The 20,760-nt window shown below is 46.9% G+C and overlaps 1 protein-coding gene across 11 annotated transcripts in view; it reads left to right on the forward strand.

Moving 5' to 3' along the window:
• The window catches only part of FGD2 (FYVE, RhoGEF and PH domain containing 2), a 96,107-nt gene that overhangs the window by 15,225 nt on the left and 60,122 nt on the right, over positions 1-20,760 (forward strand). For 4 of the 11 annotated variants that reach the window (XR_004131211.2, XR_010376889.1, XR_010376888.1 and 1 more), the window contains exons 13-16: positions 321-413; positions 1,039-1,170; positions 3,891-4,037; positions 18,297-18,528. Coding sequence is in view for 4 of the 11 variants with exons in the window: in XM_031434804.2 (XP_031290664.2) it covers positions 321-413; positions 1,039-1,170; positions 3,891-4,037; positions 5,222-5,368; positions 5,712-5,927 (735 nt within the window). In the remaining 7 variants the exon portion in view is untranslated. Of the gene's footprint in view, positions 1-320; positions 414-902; positions 1,171-3,890; positions 4,038-5,221; positions 5,369-5,711; positions 6,317-18,296; positions 19,167-20,760 lie in introns of those variants that run through there. The other 7 variants (XM_031434804.2, XM_010994465.3, XM_031434806.2 and 4 more) reach the window with 6 other exon arrangements.

Genomic DNA, 20,760 nt, shown 5'->3' on the forward strand with positions numbered 1-20,760 from the left:
CCGTCCTCCGCCCAGGCGCTTCCTACTTTCCCTCAGCGTTGCTCTATGGTAGTTTAGAGTTAGACCAGGGTTTAAATCTTGCTGTCTCACTGCCTAGCTGGGTAGCCGGGGGTAAGTCATTTAACATCTCTGAGCCTTAGTTTTCACTTTGTAATCTGGGGCTAATAGTTTTTCCTCCCTAAAACCAACGTGCGCTTAGAATCCAGTGTCCAGCACTCAGTAAGTTTACAGCAGTATTTGTTGAATGTGTGGGTAGTTGGACAGATGAACAAGCCCTCCTCGCCGCCCCCATAACCACTTCCCTGTGCCCAACCCCTCAGGCCTTCCAAGCAGCCATTGACCAAATCGAGAAGCGGAATGAAACCTTCAAGGCTGCAGTCCAGAGCCCTGAGGGAGACCCTCAGGAGCAGGAGGTAGTTGAAGGCTCTGCATCCTTTCCGGAACCACCAGCCTCACACAGGAAATGATTCCCTCTCTTTGTTCTATCCAGGCCAGCTTTGAGGGCTGGCCAGCGTTACCCACCAGAGGAAGCCCACACATCCTAACATTGCTGTACTCAGAAGCTCAGTGCCAGAGGTCCCACGTTAGCAAAAAATTTCTTTGGGAGACTCTTTGTGCTATATGCCTAGGAAAGATTTTACTCTATATGTGTAATTCTGGCTGGAGGGGGGGGTGCGCGCGCGCGCGCAGGTTTGGGTTTTGAAAGTGACTGAAAAATGTGAGACTAAGGGAAGGCGGAAGGAAGGTGGGGTGTTAGCGGTGTAGTGCCTATGACTTGATTTGAGATCTGAGGTGTGGGTTGCTGGGTGTTCTTGCTAAGTCCCTTGACCTCACTGGGCTTTAATTTCCTCACTTGTGGAATAGGAAAAATAGTAACTGACGTAACATATGGTCTTTATCAGTTCAGTCCACTTCATGTGGGAGCTACTGGGAATCACAGCACACATAATCCCTGCCTCAAGCAGGTGGGTAGAGGGCTCAGGGCCTCAGGGAGCGAGCCGAAGAGGGACGTGAAGTGCCCGCCCTGCTGCCCCACAGCTGCAGTCCGAGGAGCTAGGCCTCCGGGCGCCACAGTGGGTCCGGGACAAGATGGTGACCATGTGCATGCGCTGCCGAGAGCCCTTCAACGCCCTGAAGCGCCGTCGCCACCACTGCCGGGCCTGCGGCTATGTGAGTACTCAAGCCGCACTGCACCCCGCCCCACCTCGGCCTCCGCCTCCCGCTCCCTGCCATCTCTGCCCACTTGACCTATGGGCGCTAACTCTGGGCAGGACACATGAGTTCCCTTGTTTGGACCTCACAAGTGCCTACCTGGGAAGCAAGCCTGCTCTTAGCCCGCGCAGGTGGAACAGGAGGCTCACACAGGTTAAGCGACTCGCTCAAGACACTCGCCAAAGCCGACCCTACTAATTGGTCTGCGTCCCAAAACCCCCAGGGCCCAGGACCAGGAAATGATCTCCAGTTCCAGGATGGGGGCATCCAAACCCATCAGCCCTTCTCCAGCCTTGCACCCACCACCTCATCAGCCCCATGCCTGTTACAAGCCCTCCCCTTGCTGTTCTCTCTTCTTTTTTTTTTTTTTCCTGCCATCCTCTCTTCTTGACTGACCTCAGCTGATGGTCCCCTCTTCTTGGCAAGCCCTCAGCACTCCAGCATCTGGTCGGTTCTGCTGCTACCTCTCTCCTCCATGTTCAAGCCTCCATTTCCTCAGCTATACGATAGGGATTATTAATACGTACCTCCAGGATGGTAGTGAGGAATCAACAAGAGAAGGTTCACCCCCTTCCCTCTCCTTGTCTTTCTTTCCTTCCCCCTCCTCAGTTGCTCAGGCAGCCTCACTCGGAGGAAGAGCTACCAGCTGACTGAGGAATAAACCACGCCCATGCCTCCCTCTTAATCAGTTCAGGCCCAGTTATCAGAGGCAGACCTTGCTTTGCTTTTAAAGCACCTGCTGTATTTGAGCTGTTCTCTGTTGACCCCTCCATTTACTCTGCAAACAGAGAAGCCCTTTATGACCTCAGTCTTTAATGATCTTGGGACAGTAGGAGACCAGCTAGGCAGGTTGGGACTAGTCAGGGAGGTGTCCCCAGAGTGTGTTATACTGTAATCAGGACACAAAGTAAATTTCTAGGCCTGGGACACACCTATGTTCAGATGTAAGTTCCATCCCAGAGCCAAATAGAAAGGATCCGGGGATTAGCTACCATTTTTGGTGAGTCACATCTGTAAATAAGAGTTGAGTCGATTCACACTTGCAACTTTGTAAGTAGTTCCTAAAAAATTATTTTAAATAGTTAAGAAATACAAAGAACAATATAACAACACCCTCATACTGCCTCCTAGGTACGGGAAAGAAATGAAATATTTTGAGAACTAAATGAAATGTATGACCCTTGATCAGGTCCTGCACGGGAAAAACAGAAATCATTATTGGGCTCATTGGGGCAAATTTGATTATGAGGTATGTATAGAGAATAATATTGTATTGTGTTAAATTTCCCCGGTGTGGTCATGACATTGCGGATATGCAGAAGAATGCTTCTCTTTGTTTTTTTGGAGACACCAGCTACATATTTAAGGGTGAAGTGTCATGATGACTGTAATTTATACTTTGGTTCAGAAAAATAACACACATGTATACATACACACATAAGGAAATCAAATGTGGCAAAAATGTTCACAATTGGTGAATTTCAGGGGGTATCATTGTATCATCCTTTCAACTTCAAGTTTTAAATTTTTCAAAATAAAAAGTTGGTAGAGGAGATAATAAATACACACTAATAATACTTTAAAAATTTAAATCTCCATTAAAAAAAAATACTCCCAAGGTTGTTGAAGCCCCATGTATGGGGCTGTGTGAGGCATCCTTGGCCTGATTCTGGGGTTTCTCGTGCCCGTGCGAACCTTTGTACTCTGTGAGTCATCCTTTCGGTGGTTGGGTGCCCAGTTTCTGCCAAGCCGCCTGCCAGACGGGAATCCTAGTGAAGGTGGGGCAAGCCCAGGCCTTGTCCTGCGGGTCCCTCCCAGGCCATGTGCTGTGCTGGGCACACAGGCGAGCTCCCTAATGAGTAACTTTTCCTCCTCGTCTCTATTTCCTGCCCCCCATTTCCATTCCCACATCCCAGACACACTGTGACACCCCAGTCTTCCTGGAAGTCACATCCTCTGCAGCACCTGTGTTTCTCCCCGAGTCTTCTCATGCCTCTCACCTGGTCACCTCCATATGATCCACAACGGCCTTCTTGGGGGCTTCTCCATGGTGGGCTGGCGAGTGGGCCCCACTCCACAGACTACACATGGCAGGTCTCACCGTCAAAAACAACCAGCCCATCATTTTTGCATCAGAACACGCTCAACTCTAGGAGTGAGTGGACTGTAAAATCTGCATGAATCTTAATGCTAAACTGTGGAACTTTAAAGACATGTCCTATTTGGGGAGGGCCAATTGCTGCCAGTGAGCTTTGTGGCCCTCAGCAAGTCACTGCCCCCTCACTGTTAGGTAAGGGTAATAGCCCCAGCACTGGTCGCCTAGTGGAGTCGCTGTGATTCAGGTGAGGTGGCAGAGGGGAGAGCCAGCACTTAGAGAAGTGCTCAGACGTGAGGTCTGTGCTCAGGGCAAGCCCCTGGGATCAATAGCTGCCCTCCCAGAGTTGATCTAAAGGGAAGAGAAGCTGAAACCCCTGCTGTGGGGGCCAGATCTCTATCCCAGAATCTGAGCTCTCCCCCTGCACTGCAGCCTCCAGGCAGCTGGGCCTCTGCCTCTGTCCCTCTTCTGAAGCTTGCTTTTTCTTCCTCTGGTCCCTGGTTGCTCTCCCGCCCCACCTCACAAACAGGAAACTCTTTGCCTCACTTCAGCCCTCAAACCCCTCCTGCCCATCCTCCCACAGGTGGTGTGTGCCAGGTGCTCCGACTACCGGGCTGAGCTCAAATACGACAGCAACAGGCCCAACCGAGTCTGCTTGGACTGCTATACCTTCCTCACTGGAAACGTGCTCCCTGAGGACAAGGAAGACAAGAGACGGGGCATCCTGGAGGTGAGGGCCATTCCTCTGCCCAGCAAATGTGTGCGGGGTCCCACCACATGCTGGCACTGTCCTCAGTGCTGAGAATAAGCCTGCTGAGGTCACACTCCCCCTCCTTCTCTCTCTGCCCACAAACATCCTCTCTGACCCCACTCCTTCAGTAAGATAGAACTGGGCCTGTCACTAAATGGTAGCAACTTTTGGCTCCAGGCTTTCATCTAGGCTCTCCACCTCTCCTTTCTGTCCCCATACAATAATTGCACAGCCTCTCTGGACTGTTCCTGTTCATGTCCCCGTGCCCTGCCCCAACAGCCCTAGGAGGGAAAGAGAGCTGATGTTCCATTATACAGATGGGGAAACTGAGGCTCCAGGTAAGGGTCCCTCTGCTGGAAAGAGGCAGACTGGAGACTCCATTCTAACTGGAATGGACTTCAGGGACCAGCTGGTTCTATCCCATGGAGACCCAGGCCCAGAGAAGCAACTCTCCCAAGGTCACACAGCGAATTAGGAGCCAGCTCTGATCTCTGCCACAGATGTTCTCCTGCTGCCCTTGGGGCTGAGTCACTCCCCACCTCCACAGTCTCTCAGGCTGCTCCTGCTGCTGGTGGTGCTTCTAGGGCACTAGCTGTGTTCAGCTTTGTGCTGCAGATACAATGTTACCTCACCCAAGGACTGGTTACCACTGCCCCTGTGCCCCTCACTCATTAAAGGCCAGGTTGATCCCATTGTCCCTGGGGGTGGGAGAAGACCCCACGCTATTCCAGCTGAACTCAGCTCCCAGGTTCAAGTTGATTCCTTTGCACCAACATCTGCCCGCTTTCCAATCCTTCCCATTCTTCTAGGTTCAGCCCCTGTCCATGTCCTCCCTGACCACTAGTCCACATAGCTTGCTCCTGGAAAGAGGGGATGGTCTGCCCTTTCTCAAGCTCCAGTTCTTCTCCCTGGGGCAACTCACAGGTGATAAGCCCTCCTAGCATGTGCCTTGAGTTCAGGCTGGCTGGGGTTTGACCGCCGCTCTGCCACTGGCCAGCTGTGTGACGAAGTCCATGATGGGATATTTCTGAACCTCGGGAACAAATAACCCCTCCTTGCAGGCTTGCTATTAGGATTAGAAATAGTGATTTTTGAGCCCCCAGCCCAACATCTGTCACGTAGTGGGTGCTCTGTTCCCTGACAGTCCCTTTTTCTGGTTTTAGAAAGGATCTGTGGCAGGGTCTGAGCAGAGCCTAATGTGCAGCTTCCTGCAGCTCGTCGGGGACAAGTGGGGCAAGAGTGGGCCCCGGGGCTGGTGTGTGATCCCCCGGGACGACCCCCTCGTACTCTATGTCTATGCCGCCCCTCAGGTAATGCCACTACCCACCACCTCCAGACCTTGGCCCTCTCACAGTACCTGGGTGCGTTGAGGGTGGGATGAGGCTGTACACTGTTGGCCCCATATACAAGATGAGGAAACTGAGGCCCAGGGGGGACCTGGTTCCCTCGAGTCACGGGGTTAGTGGCTTTCAGAACTGGGCCCAGACTCCAAGGAACAGTTCTCTTCCCTGATGCCCTCCCGCCAGCCCACCCTACTTCATGGGTGTCTGGGAGTGAGAGGCAGGTGTGTGGCTAGTATCTTCCCATCAGCCGTCTGAGGCAGTGGCACCAAATGGGAGGGCAGTGGCCCATGGCTCTCTCCTCCCCTCCCAGGACATGCGGGCTCACACCTCCATCCCCCTGCTGGGCTACCAGGTGACCACAGGATCCCAGGCAGACCCCAGGGTCTTCCAGCTGCAACAGTCAGGCCAGCTCTACACCTTCAAGGCTGAAACCGAGGAGCTAAGGGGCCGCTGGGTGAAAGCCATGGAGCGGGCAGCCAGTGGCTGGAGCCCCAGGGGGCCCAACGACGGGGACCTATCTGACTGAACCACAGCTGGTCACTGTCCCCCTCAGAGCCCAGCTCTTGCCATGGGGTGACTCTGAAGCTGACCCACCACCCCAAGCTGAGCTTTCAAATAATCGATTTCTAGTTGTCTGTGCTCACACTATGTGTCCTGATTTGGGAGTCAGAAAACCTGGGTCCATGCCTTTGGGGAAGGGGTAATGAAGTATCCTAGTTTGCCCAGGGCTGAGGGGCTTCCTGGGACATGGGACTTTCAGTGCTAGAACTGAGAAAGTCCCATGTAACCCAGGACTGGTGGTCACCAGCGTGGTTCTCAGCTTGGGCTGCACATTTGTATCACCTGGGGAGCTTTAAAAAATACCAATGAAAAGATAAATACAAAAATAAGCTAAAAATTAAAAAAAAAAACCAATGTCTGTGTCTGTCACCAAAGATTTCTTATTTGACTGTTCTGGGATAGAGAGGCATAGGTATGTTTTAGGGATACCCACATGAGTCTGATGTGCAGCCTGGATTCCCCGGATGAAGCAGAAAGCAGGCAAACTACTAAGTGCCAAGCACAAGAGTAATAACAGTAATAGTAAATATCAAACATTTACTGGGGCATGCACTGTTCTAGATGTTTTACGGGGACTATCTTGTTTTACCCTGAGAACTTGTAATCCCCATTTTCCAAATGAGGACACTGAGTTTTCGAGAGGTTTAGTCATTGGCTCAAGGTTACATAGCTGGTGGATGCCAGAGTGAGGTTTTAACCTGGTGCACTAAGATCAAAGCTCTGTTTATCAGGTAGCAGAGCAATAGGCCAAGCAGAAAAGGAGGCGAAAGAGTGAAGAAAAGGGGGAAAGACAAGAGGGAAAATGTGGGGGCAGGAGAGTAGGGCAGGAGCACCTCTGGCCCTTTGGCTGGTGAACGAGGCTGCTTTTTCATAGGAGACCACTAGGGGGTGACAGTGACCAGCAGGCCACATGCAGGGGCCCCAGCCTGGGCTGTGACACCCTAACCTGCTTCCATCAGGCTCAGCTGCTGCTGGGCTCTGCCCTTGAAAAAGAAACAGGCAATTCATAGATCTTTGCCCTTTTCCAGACTCACACTCTTTGTTCCCCCACCCGCAACTTGAGGCCACCTCCCTTCTGTAGGATATTTTAAAAAGCTTAAGAAAACCTAGTTGGCACAGTCTGTCGGGAGACCAGGCTGGCCTGGCCGTAAGTTCATCCCTTCATTCAGCAGGTATTTGTTAAGCACCTTCTGTGAGTCAAGTGCACGTCCTGTGCTGGGGACAGAGCCATTACGGAGACAGACAAATTTCTGCCTTTGTGGAGTTTATAGTCTTTTTTTTTTTTTAATGGAGGTACTGGAAATTGAACCCAGGACCTCATGCATGCTAAGCACACACTCTACCACTGAGCTATTCCCCCCACGGTGGAGTTTATATTCTTATTCAACAAAATAAGTACATAAAATGTAGAGCATATCAGATGTCATAAGTGCTTTAATAGAGTGACAAATCAAACCCCTCAGTTCCAAGCAGACCAGAATGGTTGGTCACTCCAGCAAAAGAAAAGCAAGAAAGGGAGCAGAGGGGGAAAGAAGGGTGCGTGTGTGTGTGTGTCAGTTTTTAAAAGAAAATCAAGGAAGACCTCACCAAGAAGTCAGTGTTTGAAAAACAACCTCAAGGAAAGAAGGAAGGGAGGAAAACACACAGTTATCTAGTTGAAGAGCATTCCAGGTTGGTGGGAACAGCAAGTACAAAGGTCCTGAGGTGGGAGCTTGCCTCTGTGCATGCAAAGGACAGTGAGGAGGTCAGTGCGGCTGGAGCAGAGTGGGCAGCAAGGTCAGAAGGGAAGACATCAGATCATCAGTAAACTAAGGGCAGGGGTTGGGGGAGGCAGGCTGAATGAGATGGGGAGTCACTGGGGGTCTGATTTGTTTTAGCAGACCCTATTCTTGTGCTTATTGAAATAGACTAAAAGCGATGAGGGTGGAAGCAGTTTAGAGGCTGTCACAACCATCCAAGTGAGAGGGGAGGTGGCTTGTATCAGGGCTGGAGCAGTGAAGGTGGTGGGGAGGGATTGGATTCTGGATTTACTTTGAAGGTAGAGTGGAAGAGACTCCCTTACACAGTGAACATGGCAGGAGAAAAGGAGGGATCGAAAGGTGACTCTAAGGCTTCTGACCTGAGAACATGGGGGATGGAACTGCCACTAACTGAGATGAAGAGACTGTGGAAGGAGCAGACTGGGGAGCAGCAATCTGCCAGGGGCTCTGTCATAGACAGGTTAGAGCTGAGGTGCCCACTCACTGTCGTGGCCAGTGGTTAGGTATCTGAGCTCAGGCACCAGGTATGGGCTGGGGGTGTAAATGTGGGAGCTGTCTTCCAGACGTGGGGTTTAAAGTGCATGTGAAACAGGAAAAAGAAGGGGTCCAAGGACTGAGCCCCTTGTACCCTAACATTTTTATCGTGCACACGCCAAAATTCTAAGCATTGGCACCCTGACGTTCTAACTGCACACACCCCACCATTCTAACCCTTTTGACCGGCAGTTACAATTCTGAGAATTTACCCCAAGGAGGCAGATCAGTGTGACAAGACTCATGCACATTGTTTACAATAGTCCCCCAAATTGGACACAAGTCCTACAAATTGGAAACATCCATCCAAAGGACACTCAGCAAATAAACTGGTGCCCCTCAAGAGGGAACTCATGGCAACCTGCTGCACACACGCAGTGGAGAGCCATGCGGCTGTTCAACGGAAAGGCTTAGATCTTAGTGTGCTGACCTGGGAAGATGCCTGTGAGGTGTTAAGTGAGCAATACCTACAGAAGGAGCTAACTTTTTTTTTCTCTACTGTCATTAAAATATCTTTATTGTGAAATTTGCCATACACACAGAAAAGGGAGACATACACACAAAATTAAGTATTATAATATGATAAAGCAACATAATAAACCATCAGCTGTCTTACAACACAGAACATTAACAACATCTTAGAGCATTTCTGCATGCCACCCCCAGATCTTATCCCCATCGCGCCTTCCTCTCAATTTTTATGGTAATGGGTCCTGTGGTTTTCTTTGCGTTTTTCTACATGTATATGTATCCTTACACAATATATTCTTTAGCTTTGCCTTTCTTTAAATTTTGTATCAGTGGAAATATTCTATATGTATTGTTTTATTTTCATTCTGTTCCATTGGTCTTTTATTTTCCCTATAAGAAGAATTTGTTGTCTAATATTCTTTTATAATAGCCTTGATATCTGAGAGGGCACAACTCCCAGTGTTTATTTTCGTCAACATTCTCTTGACTATCCTTGTCCATTTTCTCTTTCATTTGAATTTAAAGATAAATGTAAAGTTTCATAAAAAGTCCTGTTGGTATCGTAATTACATTGACTTTATAGATTACTTTTGGCAGATGTGACATATTTATGACATAAAGTGTTCTAATTTATGTCCATGATATGTCTTCTCATTTATTTCAGTCTTGTTTTATATCCTTTGATGATATTTTGTTCTGTTCTCTTTTGTCTTTTTTAGGTTTATTTCTAAGGACCTCATTCTTATTGTGAATAGGAACTTGAACATTTATATTTTATAATAGGGTATTCGGTGATGAACATACTGTTGATTTTTATTTGTTTATTTGTGTATAGTTATCTGTTGCTGCTACAAAAAGGTATCACGAATGTAGTATTTTTAAAATAGCATACATTTCTTATTGTACAGCTTCAAAGGTCACACTGGGCTAAAATGAAGATGTCAGTAGGGTTGTGTTCCTTTCTGGAGGCTCTAGGGAGAATCTGTTTCCCTGTCTTTTCCCACTGTCTGGAGGCCATTTCCTTGGTTCATGGTCTTCTTTCATCTTCAAATGGAAGTAACATTGCTCCTCCCTGACCTTCCTTTCATTGTCACATCTTCCCTTTAAAGGACCATGGAGTTAGCTTGGACCCACCTTGGATAATCCAGGGCAATGGCTCCAGCTCCAGGCCCTTGACCTTAATCACATCTGCAAAGTCCATTTTGCCATGCGAGGTAGCATATTCACAGATTTGGGGAATTAGGAGGTGGAAGGAGCTAACATTTTTAAATACTGTGTGTCGAGCACTGAATTTAGGCCTTGGTGGAGATTATTGCATTTAATTCTTGATAACATTAGAAGTAGACACTATATCCAAATCCTCATCTTACAGATGAGGAAACTGAGGCGTTGATGGTTAAGGACCTCGCCTGTGGTCACATAACATGGGGTAGAAGGGGCAGCATTTCAAACCACTGGGCTGTAGAATGTTTGTTCCTGCTTGGATGAAGATATTTTAGATCTGCACCACTTAGAGGGGTACAGAACACACTTTACATGTAGCTGTTTTTCTTTCTTTTTTAGCTGCTTCTGTGGTATTTGAATTTTTTTGTCCATATGATGTATTCTATAATCACAACACCAAAAGTACCTTTCCCGTGTTAAGGGAAAAATAAAGGAAGGACCAAAGGAAGACTCACCTGCCCTGCCCTCCTTCCCAGGGACCTGACCTGCCACCACATGGGGTCACTAGATATCAGTGCCAGAGCCGAGGTGGTGTGCTCCAGTGGCCACTAGGAAGTGCAGCCTAGAAGCACCCAGCCAGAATAGAGTCCCTTATTCCACAAATGAGTGTGAAGATGTGGAAATGTGCAGTGACCAGGGGGAGGAGCAGAGCCTAGACCTGGCAGAACTCAGGGTCCAACCAGAAAGCCATGAACACTGAGAGAGTGCTGTCCTCAAGGCTCTTCTGGGAGCTCAAAGGGGTCTGTGCCACCTGGGGGTGTCCCTGACCTTCCCTGGCTGCACCTCACCCTGGATTCACTCACCCAGTGACCCTATTTGTCCCAGGGTCCGGCTCCATCAGGCAGTGAAGACCCTAAGGGCTTCAAATTTTCACTACTGAAGGTCCTTACTTCTAAAAGGCTGGAAGCTCCCCTAACAGTCTGGTGGCTCTGGTGCCCACATGCCCCAACCCTGGAAGGGGAGCTCAGGGGTAGGAGAGAAGGCTGACAGATGCCAGGGTGGGGCACCTTTGGAAGGCCTGCCTAGTGGACCCCAACTCAGCAGAAGACCTTGCCTCTCCCTGCCTTCCCTCCTTGGAAATCTCCCTTCTGCAGGCCAGGCACAAGGAGTTGGCCCTGGCGCTCTGGGAATGGCATTCACTCATTCATTCATTCATTTCTTCCCACGTTCATCCTTGCCAGCACTATTGAGTATTTACCACACAGGGAGCACTTAGCACACGTCATCTCATTCATTCAGTAACAGTCTTTTGGCATCAGTTCAAGTGTCCGCGTTTTACAGATGAGGAAGGTGAAACCAAGCAAGGCTAAATAACTTGTCCGTGGTCACCTAGCCTCTAAGTAATGAGCCTAGACTCAAATTCTAGCTCATCTGATTCCAAAGTCTGCCCCTTGCCAGCACTGGGGGGCAGTATCTCTCAGCAATTAGTGGATCCAGGCCACCACACAGCTCTGCTCCTTACTGGCTATGTAGTCTTGAGTGAGACTTCATTACTGTGGGCCAGGGTCTTCTCGCCTGTCAAGGGGGTTAGTCATGGTCCTACCTCCCTGGGGACTGGGGGTGGAGGGGTCAACTGAGTGACTCTGTGTCCAGCACTCAGAACAGTGGTGGCCACATGTGATTATTACAGTCCTTCAGTTTCATATTGTGCCATCTGCCTCCATGTGCTGTAGGGCACACATTTATGGAGTATCTGGGAATACAAAGTTGAATAAATCATAGTCCCTGCTCTTAGGGAGCTCAGTGTCTAGGCCATTTGAGTCACCTGGGAAGCTTTTGAAAAACTTAATGCCCAGGCCGCACCCCAAGGCCATTAAATTAGAACCCCAGCTGTGACATCAGCATTTTAAAGCTCACCAGTGATGCACAGGTCCCTCAGAGCAGGACCATTTCTTGAACTCAGGAGCCCTGGCCCTGTTCCCCAAGAGTTCCCGGGGTGGTTAGTCTGAGTGGGGCGTATGGGAAGTGGCCTTACTGTGGCACTAAATGAGTTAGGATTTATTGAGAGAGTTTACATATGGTCAAATCCACCCTTTATAGAATAGTTCTGTGAGTTTTGGCAAAAGGTACAGTTATGTAACCACCACCACAGTGAAAACATAGAAGCTCTGTCGCCTCAGAAGTTTCCCTGCGTTGCCCCTTTGTGGTCACCTTGTCCCCTCGTCCCCCGGCCCCAGGCGACCACTACTCTGTTCTCTGACCTATAGTTTTGTCTTTTCTAGAATGTCATGTATATGGCATCGTACAGTATGGAGACTTGGAGTCTGGCTGCTTTTACTCAGCCTCGTGTGTTTGAGACTCATCCGTGATGTTCATGAGCCAGTACTTTGTTCCCTTCCACTGCCGAGTAGTGTCCCCTTTGTGGGTATACCACAGTTTGTTTACCCTTCACCAGCTGAAGAACCTTTGGATTATTTTCAGTTTGGGGCAATTATGAGTAATGCTGCTATGAACCATAAACATTCATGTTCAGGTTTTTGTGTGAGGATATTTTCACTTCTCTAGGGTAAATACCTACAGCTGGATCACTGGCTCACACGGTAAGCGTATGATTAACTCTCTCAGAAACTGCCAAGCTGTCTTCCCGGGTGGCTGTACATTTTGCATTCCCACCATCAGTGGTGCCAATTCCCAGTGCTCACATTTTTGCCACCACTTGGCACGGTCAGGGATTTTGTTTTTGTTTTTGTTTGTTTTTAATTTTAGCCAATCTGGTGGGTGTGTAGTGCTTACAACTTTTTTTAAGTTTATGAATGTACCAAAAACATCATGTTGACATTTTTAATCTATACAGTTTTCATTTGTTAATTATACCTCAGGGAAGCTGGAGGAATTTATGAATGCAAAGAAATAAGGGCCTGTACTTGCAAATATTTTACAGACATGAGCATTTAAGCACCTATTATGCACCTACCTTCCAAAGTCCAAGGGGCGGCTGGTGTGATGGGAGGGGCACCCATGACAGTTGAAAAGGCTCAACTCCCAGCTCTGTTGTGGGCTTCCTCTGGGACATTGGGCACATTACTCAACCTCTCTGAGCCTCCATTTATTTATCAAAAGTAGATTGTACAATGCCCCCTTGCAGGTATGGTGTGGAAAACCAAATGAGATAATGCAGGGAAAGCTCCTGATCCAGGGGAGGAATTCAATAGCTGGGAGTTACTACTAGCTGTGCTCCTTATGTAGCTACATTCCTGGGGTAGTCTGTTCCGGCAGCAAGTCTAGTTGCTTCTGCCTTCAGGATATACTCCAAATGGAGCCCCTCACACTTCTCACACTTCGGGTCCAAGCCACCATCCCCTCTCTCAAGCGATTGATTGCAAGAGCTGCTCTCCCTGCTCCTACACTCGCCCCCTGGTGGTCTTACCCCAAACAGCAGCCAAAGGAGTTCTCCATTTGAAACCTCAGTGCAGGGGTCCTGGTCCCAACATTCTGGTGGTGTCATGGATAGAAGTCCATCTGATGGCTCCCTCCTACAGTCCATCAGGCCTTTTGTGATCTAGCCCCTGGCTGCCTCTCAGAGCTGGTTTATTCATCTCTGTATCCCAGAACTTAGCACATAGTAAGTGCTCAAAAAATACCCTTTCGCCTGGATTCACACTAGCACTGTCAGGCCACCAACACGGTAGGTGCCATTTCTCTTCTGTTGAGGTGACTGGAGGTCAGAGAGGTGCAATGATGTGTGCAAGGTCATGTGGCACTTCTGTGGACTCTCTCAGGGACCAGGACAAGGGTCTCCTAACTCCGACTGTGACCTCACTTCTTTGCCTGTCTCTCCCCCATGGCTAGACCCTAGAGCCCCACTTCTTTTTGAAGTTGGCCATAATAGGAGTGTCCACATCATGGAAACTAGCAAATCAGCCCCTCTCTCACCTTTTATCCCCCAACAAATCTGGTTGTTACTTATTGCCAGCATGCCACTGGACATGGAGTCTAGTCTGAGGAAACTGAATGACGCCACTTTGCTCACCTGTCCTTGTCTTGAGCTTGCAACCCTCAAGATGGCCCAGGTGCCTTAATCCATCTCTCCTCTCCCCTGCCTGACCTCATACTCTGTCCTGGGCCAGCTGCCAGCTGGCCTTAGGCCTATACGAACAATGAACTTCTGCACGTTGAAGGCCAAGGTGGAGGTAGTGAGGGCATCATCTTATTGGTGCTCCTGGCCTGACCCTGGCCTCTGCCTGGTCACGCCCTTCCTGTTCTCACTGTCTAAACCACGCTCTAACATGCTAGAGCCATTTCTGCCTCCGATTTTTTTCTCCTCACCACCTTCTCTCTATGATTCACTTATTTCCATCTTTTACATTCTAATCCTGCTCTCTTTATCTCTGGGAATGAAAACAAGGGTTCCCAGGGGTGGCTCATTAACTTTTAACGAGCACCTACTATGTACTTTAAGTGTATCAGTGCATTTAATCTATGCACCAGCTCCATTGTACAGATGGGAATAGGGAAGTACAGAGAGATTCAGCAACTCACCCCAAATCACACTGCTGGTAAGTGAGGAAACCAGAACTGACTCCAGATGCACTGTAACCTTTCTGGGAAGTGGCAATAATCACATCAGACTTAGAATTTTAAAACACAGGTTTGAGATCTGACTCTCTTACCTCCTTCTGACTTCGCTCTCGGGGCCTCAGCTTCCTTCCTTATTCATAAAATGGGATGACCAATATGTGCCCTGTCCATTCACAGGGTTGTTTAAGGGTCAAATGATATAATGGGTGTAAAAGGGCTTTGAGGATGTTAAGAGGGGAGGATAATAGCTCAGTGGTAGAGCACATGCTTAGCATGCATGAGGTCCTGGGTTCAGTCCCCAGAACCTCCATTAAAAAACAAACAAACAAAAAAAGAAAATGTTAAAATGCTGAGCATATGAGTAGATGATTTGTATATGGTTCTGTTTTCCAGTTTTCTCTTTTGCCTCTCAGAAGGGTTCTTTGTCTGCTTTGGTTGTGCCAGTGTGTGTAGCACCCAGAGGCTCCCAGACACAGAGACTCCCAGTAAGTGTAACTTCTCTTCCTCTGTTCTTCAGTGGGCTCCTTTTGCTCAAGCCTTTCAGGGAGACTCATCACCTTTCCTCTCTCTCACTGTCATCAAGCCCAGACTCAGAGAGCGGGAGGATTCACCGCAGCAGGCTTCCAATGCTTAGATCAAGACCAGCACTGGATTGGATGGGGGGAGGGTATAGCTCAGTGGTAGAGTGCATGCTTAACACTCTAGTCCTGGGGTCAGTCCTCAGTACCACCATTAAACAAACAAACAAACAAACAAACCTAATTACCACCCCCACCAAAAAAAAAAAAAAGACCAGCACTGGAATAAGTCCACGAACACATCTTAGACATTATAATGGAAGCCAATTGGAAATTATGGTTCACTTTATAGAAACTGGCTTAAGTAAACTTTTCAGAAGCACATTTACTTTTGTGGAGCAAGGCAAGGTCTGACTTTATTTTTCTTTTAAAAAGTTATTTTTAATACATTTAATTTTTTCATTGAAAAACATCACTTTCTTGGAAGAATAAGTGCACAGATCTTAAGTGTACAGATTGATGACTTTTCTCATGTATATAGCCACGACTCAGAACAAGACCCAGAACATTTCCAGTATACTGGAGAACTCCCTTGTGCCCCCTCCCAGGTGATACTTACTGCCACAGTTTTGATTTCTTTTTGGTACAATATTCAAAAGGATCAAAGTATAAGCTGAAAAATCTCCCTCGCACCCTGCTGTCACCCTTTTTTTTTTCTCCTAAGAGTCAATACGGTTTCTTCTAGATAGTGCGCGCGTGTGCCCCCCCCACGCACACACACATTATATTGTTTTATGTTGTATAGATTCTCCCCTTTTCCCACTAAAGGTACTTGACTATGCAATTGTTGTACACCTTGGTTTTTTTTCACTTAATGCATCTTAAAACACTGGAATCATTTTAAGAATATGCAAATTAATATCTTTACCAAAAAGCTTCCCCTTACAAAAATTTGCTTTATAAAAAATCTAAATTTTTATTACTAAATAATTCTATGCTCTGCCTTATAGCCCTCTGAAGGTCCTTAGGCAGCAAGTCTGGCTACTACATCAAAAAATATGATTTCAATTAGGAAAATGCGATTCATGTTAACTTTTCAGCCCACCCAATAAGCCATTCTGCAGGATTCTATCTTATTGGTGTTATCTTTTCCTTTTATAGCTCTTATCAAATAACAACATCATGGGTTTATATTCTCAATAACTCATGAGTTCTAAAGGACATGTGTGAGAAAAAAACAAAAAAAGACTAAAATTTGGAGCGTAAATTGTGGGATTTCTCAAAGACTTGAATTATTGGAGCTTATTAGGTTGGAGTGAATAAAAGGGGAAAGACATATTTAGTAATTTCAGATCTACTAAGCAGTTCTCCTGGGAAATTGATCAAGAAGAATCCATGGTGTTGTATGAACTTCCCCAGGGGAGGGCAGACCAGACCCTGCTAGAGGGCAGCTGAGGGAGTGCGGCTGTGAGTTCCAGGAAGCAGAGTAGGGGCCAGGTGAGAGCTGGAAGGCTGGCAGGTAATCTGAATCAAAGTCCTCACAAGCATCAGCAAGGCCAAAGGGCATAAACAGGGCCCCAAAGTAGAGACATAGCCAATGGGCAGAGCTTCTGAGCTGGACTGGTTGAGAATGGAATTAGGAGCAAGTTGGGAGGCAGCAGGTTGTTGCCAAGAGTGAGGTCAAAGTTCACTGGTCTCCAGGTTCACATGTTGGGCACGCTGACCCAGTGTATGAACTTTGTGCACCATCCCTATGAAGCATTGTTACAAGAGAATTACCCCCACTTCTGTGTCCATGCCTCTTTGCAATGTGACTTTCAGCTTCTGCTACCACAGGATGGAATCTATTTCACCTCCCATTGAATCTGGGTTGGCCTTGTAACTTGCTTTGACTAATATGATGTGGCAGAGGTGAGGTTTTGGCAGAAGTGAGGCTGGGCTCCTGCTTTCCTTCTTTTGAAATGTTTCTATCATGTGAAGAAGCCCAGCATGAAAGACCACAGGGAGAGTAGGGCATAGGCATCTGAGCCATGCTAGACCACCCAACCCAGCCAAGCCATCAGCAGACTGCAGGTCCATGAGACCAGCAGAGGAGCCACCCAGCCAGCTCACAGACCTGCAAGAAATGGTGGATTGGTGTTAAAGCACCAAGTTTTAGAATGGTTTGTTGCACAGATAACTGATACATCCCTCTGCCCTATAAACATACTGCTGACGTCTACAAAGGTTCTCTCATGTTAGGCAACTCAGAATTGTGAGACCTAGAATTACAAATATTTTATGTGTTCATAATATTCTGCAGAACCACTTCACATGTACCATTTAATTTAATATTCTGATAATCCAGTGAGGAAGAGGAAGCAGGAACATGGCTACCTCCATTAAACAGATGAGAAAACAGGCTCAGAAAGACATATGACTGTCCCAGGATTACTCAGCAAGTCAGTAGGGATACTCTTATGAACTGATTGTGTCTCCCCCAACATTTGTATGTTGAACCCCTAATCTCCCTTGTGACTGTAGTTGGAAACAAGGCCATTAAAGAGGTAATTAAGGTCAAATAAGATCATAAGAGTGGACCCCAATTCAATAGAACTGGTATCCTCATGAAAAAGGAAAGAAGCACCAGGGATGCACACATGTGGAGAATAGGCCACATGAGGACACAGCAAGAAGGTGGCTGTCTACAAGCCAAGACAGGGGACTCAGGAGGCACCAAACCCTTGATCCTGGACTTCCAGGCTCCAGAACTATGAGACGACACATTTCTGTTGTTCAAGCAGTCCGGTTTGTGGTATTTTGTTATGGCAGCCCTAGCAAACTAATACAGATGCCAGTACTCAAATTTAGGTCTTCTACTTTTTTAGAAGGAATTTTCATAAAACAATGAGATACCATTTCCTGTATATCAAACTGGCAAAGATTTTTAAAAGATAAACTTAGGAGCAATAAGAATGTGGAGAAATGGGTTTTCTCAACTGGTGGGAGTCCAAATTGGTACAGCTTTCTAAAGGGAATTTGGTAATACTTACCAGTGGTCTTAATGATGTATTTGTCAGTGTTTTTTTGTAATGATCCATGGCAGACTGTATTTTCTGAAGAAGGAAGCACTGATGTATCCCATTTTCTGTGCTCTTCTTACAATATGAGGTTGACACACCTCCACTAAGAGGTAGAGTCTGTTCCCTTTCTTGAACCTGGACAGACCATTGTAGTCGCCACAACCAATAGAATACAGTGAAAGTGAGGGTGTGTGACTTCCAAGGCTAGGTTATAAAAGGCATTACAACTTCTACCTTGGCCTTTTAGATAACTCACACTGCAAAAGCCAGTGGCCATGTCATGAGGATACTCAAGCAGCTCTGTGGAGAGGTCCATGTGGAGAGGAACTGAGGCACCCAGCCTACAGACACCATCAACTTGCCAGCTGTATGAGTGAGTTACCTTCGAAACAGATCCTCCAGTCCCAGTTGAGCCTTCAGATGACTGTAGCCCCAGCCAACTAAAGCCTCATGAGAGACCTCAACTGAGACCTGCCTAGGTGAGTCCTCCTCAAATTTCTGACCAACAGAAACCATGAGAGAAAATGAATTTTTATTGCAGTTTTATATCACTGTGTCTTGGGGTAATTTGTTATACAGCCATATATAATTAATAAACAACCTATATGTGCGTGAGTAGGGAACTATTTAAATGTATTATAGTACATGCATTTAATGAAATACCATGCAGCTGTTTAAAAAGAGGAAGCTCTTTATGTATTGACATGGACAGCTCTCCAAGATGATTTGTTAAGTGAAAAATGCAAAGTGCAAAATAGTATATAAAGGATGCTATCATTTGTGGAAAAAAGTTATGTATATACATATATGCGTGTATAGAGAGATAATATGTACACATGCATATATTTATATGTGGCATATATATATACACACATACTATATATGTATATATTATATATATGCAAAATATCTCTGGGAAGAACATAAGATACTGGTAGTAGTGATTGCCTCTGGGGAGGGGAACAGGGTGACTTCAGAACAGAGGTGGGAAGATGCCTTTTAAATTTTGAACCTCCTGATATATGATCTATTGAAAAATAAAGTTTAAAAATTGTAAATAGTGCTTTCTCTTTAACTCAGAAACTTCACTGCTAGGAATTTATCCTTAGTAAATAATCATGGCAAAGGTTTAACTATGAAGGTGTTGTCACAGCTTCATTTAATATCATAAAAACAGCCCAACTGTTAAACAGTAGGAAATTTGTTGAGTAGCTTATGGCAGTCTTGTTTCGTATCTGCCGCGATGGAAATGGTGAAGTAGAAGACAAAGTCAATGCCCGGTGAAGTGATCATGATGTAGTAATGGACAAGAAGTTATGAAATGGCACAGCAACAATCTTACCTTTGAAGTGAATTTAACTATGTAAATGTAGGCGAAGGTGGAGATTTAAGATAGATGCAGGTAGATCTAGAAACCCAAATGTTAAGGGCGATTATCTCTGGGAGGTTAATTTTGTTTTCTTCTTTTTCATCTGTGTTTTCAATGATAAACGTGTACTACTTTTGCAAAAACATAAACTCTGAAAGTTTGTCTCTCTTTTTTCAGAGACTTGTAAGTCATCCTATAAATAGCAGCTCCGGGTAGAGAATTTGAAACTTTGTTTTTAAAGATGACAGTTTTTCAAGGACAGTGACCTTTATCATTAGGTAGAGAGAGCTGCCCACCCTGTTCAAAGTCCAGGCATTTTGGTCACAACATTGACCCCCTCCAAGCCCACTGACCAGTTGGGGGGGGGCACATCCAGCAGCTGCACCCCCAAACTATCCCTGATCAAAACTGGTAGGCAGGAAAGGCTACAGAATTTCTAGAGGAAGGGGGTCATCTCTGAGGGGTGATCTTGGGACCAGTCTCCAACCTGCATTTCCAAAGCCAGCACAATGCTTTCACTTCCATTGTAGGTTAAAAATCAAGTGTTACGGGCTGAAGTGTGTCCTCCCCTACATTTGTATGTTGAAGTTCTACTCCCACACCCAGTATATCAGATTATGACTGTATTTGGAGAGAGGGTCTTTAAAGAGGTAATTAAGGTAAAATGAGGTCAAACAGGTGGGCCCTAATCCAATGACTGGTGTCTTTATAAGAAGAGATTAGGGCGTTGGCCACACGAAAACAGAGACGAGAAGAGGGGCCTCAGAAGAAACCAGCCCTGCCAAAATCTTGATCTCAGACTTCTAGCCTCCAGGACTGTGAGAAAATCCATTTTGGTTATTTAAGTCTCCCAGTGGTGGTACTTTGTTGTGGCTGCCTACGCAAATTAATATAGCAAGTTTCCCAAAGATACACTTTTACACAAGATTGAGAAAATGTCCACGGTCCACTGTTTGTCCAACAGCAAAGACTGTTAACTTCTGATGGTGGGTCTGAGATGCGGAGCTGATGGCGATTATGGGGTCCTTGGGGATCCCCAGCCCCCTAGGTGCCACCACTGCAGGCTACACGTGAGCATCCCTGGCCTTTCCAGTAGGCGAAGGTGGAGAAGCACCTTCCAGCACCTATCCAGCCTGAGAAGCACCTGGAACTTGCCTCTTGATGTGGCCTCGAGTTCCCTGTCAAGACTGTAGCCCTATGTGGAGCTGCAGCCTGGCCCTGAGACCCCTGCTGGGGACCTAGTCTCACCAGCCCCACTCCAGGGACATTTGGGACCCTGACACTCCTCTCAGAGGAGCCTTCCTGACTCCCAGGCATGCCTCCCATCTCTGTTCCCAGAGAT

This window comes from Camelus dromedarius, chromosome 19, assembly GCF_036321535.1.
Source record: "Camelus dromedarius isolate mCamDro1 chromosome 19, mCamDro1.pat, whole genome shotgun sequence".
Classification (NCBI taxonomy): Eukaryota; Metazoa; Chordata; class Mammalia; order Artiodactyla; family Camelidae; genus Camelus; species Camelus dromedarius.